We start from the raw sequence: 7,933 nt of genomic DNA on the forward strand, positions 1-7,933 counted from the left end.
TTGACCTTCTGAAGTGCCTATCAAGGCACTATAGAAGTGGCCATCTGGTCTCTGTGTACAAAGGACTCGCTGGGCCGGTTTCTTATACAGTATTTCACCCCCCTAAAGTCAGCAAAACCAAAAGGTCTCCACTAATTTTCAAGAGTTGTTCTAAGCCTTTAGTGTACTGTATTTTCAAATGTTGTTTTGAAATAGTAAATGCGTTGGGTCTTTATCCCTGTTTGTATGTGGCCACCACACAGGATCATGGAAGCAGGAAGCCCAAGAACTGAAGTCTCATAAATGCAACCAGTGCTGAGGACTCAAAGTGCAATTTGTCTAGAAAAAGAGGTGCCGTGAACCCTTGTTTTCTTAGAATGGCGCCCACCTGAGAGGTGCCGGAACCCAGTTTTGAAAGAACACATGATCAAATGCTCTGGGAGCTGTTGCTTAGTACTTACTTTGTGCTAGAGCCAGGAAGCAGTTTCTGTCTCCACCAGGTGAGCAGCAATGGATGCACATTTCATAGTTACAGGAGCGGTTTATGGCAAATTGTAAAATGTTTTTATTGTTCTGACTACATAGGCTCACATCAGCAAGAGCAGTCACAGAGGTTGGCCATAAAAACAAAAACACTCACTATACAACACAAAAACACTCATTTCCAAATAAAATTCACACAGTCTCACAAAGGTGAAGTAAACCTATACAGCTTCTAATACATCTTTGCTTTGAACGCTCAGCTCCAGACTATGCATGATTTAGGCGTTCTTGTAAACCACTCAGAGGTTTTGTTACAATCATGCAGTTAAATAGATTTTGTTAAACACAATTAGAAAAGATGTGCCTTATAGATACAGATACGTGCATGCAGGACATTCCTATGTAGCAGCAGGTGTGGCCCTGTGCTACTGGCCCAACCCCCAACACTGTGTTCCCTTCACCCCGACTTTCACATGTTGAGCAAAGAGGTCTGAAAGAGAACTGTTTGCACAAGCTCTACACAACTGGGAAGCCCATGCAATCAGAGATGCAATGTTGGGGTGGGGAAAGAAGCATAGCCCTGTTCCTGCTGCTACATTCAAGTGCCCTAGACACAAGTCAGTGTGTGATTAGAGCTACACTGGAGGTCCTTTAGGACGCAAAGTGGGAACATATAGATCTTTAGACCACAGCAGTGACAGGAAAAACCAGGCCTCTCCCACTGTTCTCTTGTCTTCACTTCAATGCTGTTGGATCAATTCTAATTGACGTCTCCCACACTCATCCCAGTAGAGCACTACACTTTAAACACAGGGCATGGTACCAAGCAAATGAAGGATCTATTTAGCATGGTGGCTTCCCTTGTGTCAGTTGACTACCTTCACCGACAGAAAGGGACAGAGGAAGGAGGAAAGGAGATTCTCTGGTCCACCGCTTTAGACTAATCAGTGCAGACTGTGACCTATAGCCTGAAGGGTTGGCAGATGCTGAATCAATGCATCAGGAAACTGGGGGAGAAATGCCTTTTGTGCCCGCTCTCATACAGCTGCATCAGCTCAGGCTGGGATTCTTAAAGGAAAAACAAGAACCTAGATCTAGTGGAGATAAGCACAGCAAAGAAAAAAAAAGGTAAGAAGCACTTCCCTCCCTTAGTCATGTCTTTCTTTTGTGCAAGAGCCAGGAAGCAGAGAAAACTGAATTGGGCACCTGTCCATGAAATCTACATTCATAACCCCAGGGGAGAGGAAAAACCCAAGCCAATAATCACACAGCACACTTTTATGGTTCCGACAGGCAAATATAAATTTGTCCCAAATTTGGAAAAATGTGCATCTAAGTATATTTGCTAAATGACATGGAAAAACTATGAGTGTATATTTGTAGGATAAGAAACTGTTAGTAAAGTAGTTCTTCAGGCAGAGGTTGGCCATAAAAAGACTTTTGGCCCTTTTGCGATGCACACCAGTGGGGTTTGATAAATTATAATGTTCACAAATTTTAACTGCTTTTTCATTCATTATGATGACATATCAGAGAATCAGAGAATTGCCGAGTTGGAAAGGACTCTGAGGGTCACCTAGTCCAAGCCCCTGCAATGCAGGAATCTCAACTAAAGCATCCATGACAGATGACCTTTTAGTGTTTTATACATTTCTCCAATTGGGAGCTCAAAGCTTCTTTTTAAACAAGATTACAGTAAGGATTTACACAGTGCACAACAAATGCCCCACAGACCACACAGTGTCTCATCCAACGCTCTAGGTTAGAAGCAGTTTTAAAGTAATAACACATATTAGCCTTAAAAAACCCCTCACATTTTTAAAAAAGTTGCACCTCTGGATTTATAGCTCATTCAATGGCTGCAAACTTTCCCAAATAGGAAGCAGATATAAACCTTAAGGAAGGGATCTAATCTGCTCTGGTCTGAACATAATTTTTGCCTTAGCAGCTGCCATTGTCCATCTCTATTCCCCCACCCTGCATGATATTTACATTTACGGAGGCTTCTCAAACTTCTGTGGGTTAAAATGAGCAAAGACATTCATAGCACAGCAAATCCGGAAATAATCAATGCAGTATAGATTAAACTGGTAGGCAGTTTGGTAATAAAATTCCAAATTAGAATTTCTTGCCTAACACTGATTTAGAATTCTGTGCACACTCCACACTGACATTTCACTGTAAAATCTTTGTACATTAAGCTTTGGGAAGAGAGATTGTGCAACAGTCTCAGGATATGCTTGAAGAAAACCAATTTTTGTACCATCACCTCTAATTGCCTTTAAACTAATGGAAAAGATAGAGAAAATAGTTAAGAGACCATGAAAAAGGAGGAAACTAGGAAGTTTATGCTGCAATCCTTAGAAGTTCCATAGCACATTTAGACAGATAAATACCATTTTTCTTCATTTTAAACATGAAATATCTTACAACCTCTTATTTCTCCTTATTGTCTATTATTCAGGTATATCCCAACTTAACAGGACAGACTCAAAAAGCAGCGAAGGGGATATCTCTCTCACACACACAAAGTATACTATATCCAGGCCACCAAGAGTTCAAGGACACATTCATTTAAGGCATAAACATTTGGAGAGAGGTGGTGTGGTAGACAATGGGGTGTGGCCCAGGAAGAGTCCCAAGGGGCAGAGAGAGCGGCTTAGAGGGTTATGTTTGGTCACTGGGCATGAGGTTAGATACAGAAATATAGTGAGATGCCTTATACCAAGCCAGGCTATTCATCCATCCACACGGGACTGGTGGGAAGCTCCCAATGTTCTTAGGTAAGAGCCATTCTCAGCCCTACCTGGAGATGCCAGGGGTTGAACATGGGACATTCTGCATGCAAAGCAGGTGCTCTACTGCTGAGCCATGCCACTTCCCCAGGAAGATTCCCCATTCCTGCTCAAAAGGTTTCAAAAGTCATCTAATTCAATCATTGGGCAAAACTCATCCATCAGGCCTGTACCAATCATTCCACTTAATCCAGATTGTAGAGCACTTTCAGCCCTAAGCATGCTTCCTTGACTAAGTCCTACCAGATTCAATATGGGTAACACTTATGGTCACAGCCAGTAATTCAGAACCTTACAACTCCTTCAGATTCTGAAATTACATCAAACCCTTTACTTTTGAGATTTTGGTCATGACACCATAAAAAGAACAAGCCCAAGAACTGTCAGAGGCAGCAGGACTCTTCTTTCCATATTAACAAAATGTGGAAATTAAAAGTATGTAAGGAGATGACTGTATCACCCCCTGCAGCATATTAAGAGCTTAATTTGAGCAAAGGCTAATGCCTAGATTCCTCTTAGAACAGATAGAACACATTTCCCTGCCAAACCAATGATCAACACATGTGGTAGTTGCACAAACCTGCCACACAATCAATGTTTATGCAGAATTTTGTAATGTGTAAAGCTGCCAGAAGGAACCACGACCAAGCTGTACTCCGTTTTGGGGGTGGGGTAAATGCTATTCCAGCTACCACCGGTCTCCAGCAGGTGGGTCGGGACCCACCTGGTTGCATTCCAGGATGGGTCGCAACAGCTGCGCTACCACCGTGTAAATACAGGGCAAGAGAAAATCAAAAGGCGTCCTCACACACCCGTTTAGATGAGATGTGGGTCCTACGTCTGAAAGCACCCTAGACTACAGGGCTAGAGTCCCAGGCATTCTCCAGGCACGGTTTATTTCCTTATGTAGCCCTCACGCGTTGATACAAAGGGGAAGACAGGAAGGAGGAAAAAAAACCAATAGAAAGGAGCAACTTAATTACAGGAGAAAGGGAAAGAAGCCAACAATTAGCGTTCATAATTCCCGAAGGGTGAATGAAAAGCTCATTTTCCTAGAGTCTGGCGGTAGGGTTCTTGCAACTAAGGGTTATGTATTTGCAGAGACTAGTCCACAGCAGCAGCAGCAGGAGGAGGAGGGAGAGGTCTGGGCTGCCGCATTCGCGTCCTCAGGCGAAAGTGCCTCGCCTGCATCACTAACCTGCAGTCCGCCGGCAGGAAGCGCCGCAGCGAGACGGGACGCTTCGTGTGACCGGGAAAGGGTTCCTCCAGGAAACCACCACCCTGCACAGAGGTTCCGTGGAACGGGACGGCGCAATGGTAGAGCTTATTTGTTACATACGGATCTAAAGAAAGATCCTCGCATGCCTGCGGTGAACGGGGTCGGGACTCGGGACCAGCTGTTTTCAACGCTCTGCTTCTAAAGCTAAAGGGTTAAACGGAGTGGCTTCTCCGGTGCTGCTCTTCAGGAACAGATCGGTGATTAGAAGCACGCAGCCGTGTTTCCAGTGGAGCAATTGCAGGCATGGTCGCACGCGTACACGCCCCTCCCCTCCCCGTGGCTTCGCCTTGCACACGCATCCAGAGCCGCAATAGCCCGCTGCTTTTATTTCTTCTGCCTTCTGCAGAGTCGGATCGTTGACCCTTCTAGGCTCCAGTGCCGGATTTACGTACTGTATAAGCTAAACAAGATATAGCTTAGGGCACGCCCCCAAAAAAATTTAAAGGAAAAAAACCTGGATGTACATTTCCAAAATATAAGTTAAAAAACAAATAAAATAAAACCTGCATATAGCAACAGTGTTTTGTGTTGTGTAGGCTCCTATGATGTAACTAATTGGCCCTGCCTACTAGCCTGATCCCCAAAATATCACTGGTTTGCTCATTTTTGTATGTACAGGCATAGCTGTCAAGTTTTCCCTTTTATCGCAAGGAAGCCTATTCAGCATAAGGGAATTTCCCTTTAAAAAAGGGAGAACTTGACAGCTATGTATATAGGGCGCACACATTCTGCATGTGCAAATGGCTTTAGATACTTATTAGGTCCGTAAATTACCATATAGCATATATTCAACACAAAAAACAGCAACAATTTGTTGTTGACAAAGGACAGCTGGTAAAGGGACCTTGAGTAGCTTAGGGCCTCATCAAACCTAAATCCGGCCCTGCTTCTACCCCACCATTCTCCTGGTTTAACTGGGAGCAGGTTCTTGCTTTGCTGCCTGAGAGCTGCAGAGATGCATGTGCTTTCTGAGGTATAGCTTCCTAGGTGGAGATCACAACAAAATGCAAGCTAGGACCATACTAGTCTGGACAGCAGGCAAGAACTGACCAAGCAGCAGCACCGACACTGCTCATTAAATGGCCAGGGAAGTATGAGAATCTAATCCTCCTTCAGATGACCTATTTATTGAGCTTTTGTCTTGACTGGCGTGCTGAAAGCTGACGCAGAGGTTAGATTAGATCTCGTCTTTCTTTATAATTTGTTCCTATTTGTTTGGAATGAGCGTTCCACACAAGGAGCATTCATCCTGCATTGTTTTGCAAGGTGTTTATCTCTTCCTGTTAATCATTAATTCAGCCCACCATTTTTAATGCATTTCCCAGCCACTTTCCCAACTGCCAAAAATCTTTTTTTAAAAAAAGTGGATGTGTTGTGCAAGGACAACAGAGCACATGAATCCATTTTGATTGTGCAAACCTACATTTCCCAGTTTGTGCTTGGATTCCTCCTGCAAAATACTGACAGTCTGGAGGTGACCTGACTGCCATTACAACCAGGCAGTCTTTTACTGATGCATCCAGTAAAATTGTGTTCTCAGCCAAACAGCCAATGTCGTGGTTAGAAAAGCCAGTAAACTCCTAATTCTGCTCTAGCTCCACTCTTTTCAAGGGGCACTAGTTAAATCACAGCAGAGAAAAGAATCCTTGTGTATAATCTGCTGCACTGGATAAAATAAGATCCATTTGAAAATTTGTAACACACGCAGAGAGACAGAGAGAAGAATGGTGGATGACTAACCAAACAGTATTGCTCCTGAAACAAGAGCTGGTGTTTTGAAAGTGCCAACTCTGGGGAAATTCAGATAGCAAGAACTTGGTAAGCATCCATGCTGTTTACTGTGTAACGATTCTGTTCTTTCACACCCATTTTAATGGAGTGAAAGGATCATATTATGGGATCAATCAAAGTGCTTGTGAAATCCACACAGGTGTTCCAAACACAAGAAAAAGAAATCCATACCTATTATATGCAAGAAGGCTAACAGTGTCAGCTAAGGAAATGTTAATATCACACTACCGGTAGCTATATGTTGGGTCTGTCATATACCAACACATTTCATAATCGTAGACTGCTGTAAATTAGTGTAGTGTTTCTCTAGGTAGTATGCTGTCACCTAGCAGCAGAACAGGGAATAGCATGCTTAATATCACCAAATAGGTACTGTATAAGGAGGGCCTTTTACCAGCTTTATTTTTTATTTCATAAAAATTATACTGCTTGATTTTAAAAGACTAAAACCCTCAAAGCAGGTTACCAAATGAATAAAACAATAAGATTATTAGTAAAATTAATTAAAATGTTCAAAAAACCAAAACCCAATAAACTAAAAACCCTGGCATTCTAGATACCTGGGTCTAAGCAAACATGTTTTTAGCCGAAAATAGTACAGTGAAGATGCCATATCTGAATCGGGATCACTTGGTCACTGTAGTCAATCTATCTGTAATCTCAAGATTGGATTGCTGTGATGTGCTCTGTGTGGGACTGCCCTTGAGCCTGGTCCAGAAGCTGCAGCGGATAGAAAATGCTGACAACATGGTACTCCTCTGCTAAAGCATCTGCACTGGCTGCCCATATGCTTATTGGGCCAGGATCAAGATTCTTGGGTTGATATACAAAGCCTTGAAGTTCAAACAACTTGGGCTCAGGATAACTTATGGACCACCTGAAACCTTATGGTCTATCTTGATCACTGAGATCTTCCAGAGGAGTGATGTTAGCTGTTCCTGTTGGCCTCAGCTAGAAAATGGTGTTGCCACTCTTCTAGCAGAGATTTAGCAGTCGTCCTCTCTCTTTTATTTTCTGGTGTCTTTTGAAAATCCTTTTGAGCTTGCAGCTGTTTAATTGTTGATTAGTCAATCACCGTAATGATTATCTGTATTTTTTTAAAAAAAATGAATGATGTTTTCTTTTTTAATAGTATAATATACTGCTTTGATATTTTATGATATGGTGGTCTAGAAATACTTCTATAAATATGAATATTAAATATGTTGAATAATCGTGTTGGGTATCTTCAGAATTTGAAATGGAAGCATTTTAGTGTGTTTCAATTACAACTTCTCTTGGACATACATGTTTCCTTCCCCCAAGTAAATAAACAGTAGCTCAAACTTTGGATGATGCTCCCTTAAACTTTTGAACTCAAATTTTATATCAACATGCAGGACAAGATAAATCTTGGGCTAGGTTGAGTTGCTAATTTTCCAGGTGAAAATTACCTACGAAACCTTGTGATGCCAATTCTCAAAGCCATTTCCTGATTCACTGACTATTCATTGTTATGTAAATAGACTTGTTGACACCCACCGCTGGGTAGTACAATGTCCACACTCCAGTCTCAGTTCTATTGCATACTAGCTGAAAATGAAACTGTATGGCTATTAGGGCTGCT

At 42.3% G+C, this 7,933-nt stretch overlaps 1 protein-coding gene across 4 annotated transcripts in view; it reads right to left on the reverse strand.

Annotated features, from left to right (window-relative positions):
• The window catches only part of ECHDC1 (ethylmalonyl-CoA decarboxylase 1), a 29,779-nt gene extending 24,260 nt beyond the window's left edge, over nucleotides 1-5,519 (reverse strand). The window contains exon 1 of one of the 4 annotated variants that reach the window (XM_060272666.2): nucleotides 5,381-5,519. Coding sequence is in view for 1 of the 4 variants with exons in the window: in XM_060272665.2 (XP_060128648.1) it covers nucleotides 441-501 (61 nt within the window). In the remaining 3 variants the exon portion in view is untranslated. Of the gene's footprint in view, nucleotides 1-440; nucleotides 4,904-5,380 lie in introns of those variants that run through there. The other 3 variants (XM_035108715.3, XM_035108714.3, XM_060272665.2) reach the window with 3 other exon arrangements.
• Between the last annotated feature and the right edge of the window lie 2,414 nt (nucleotides 5,520-7,933).

This window comes from Zootoca vivipara, chromosome 3, assembly GCF_965207765.1.
Source record: "Zootoca vivipara chromosome 3, rZooViv2.hap1.1, whole genome shotgun sequence".
Classification (NCBI taxonomy): domain Eukaryota; kingdom Metazoa; phylum Chordata; class Lepidosauria; order Squamata; family Lacertidae; genus Zootoca; species Zootoca vivipara.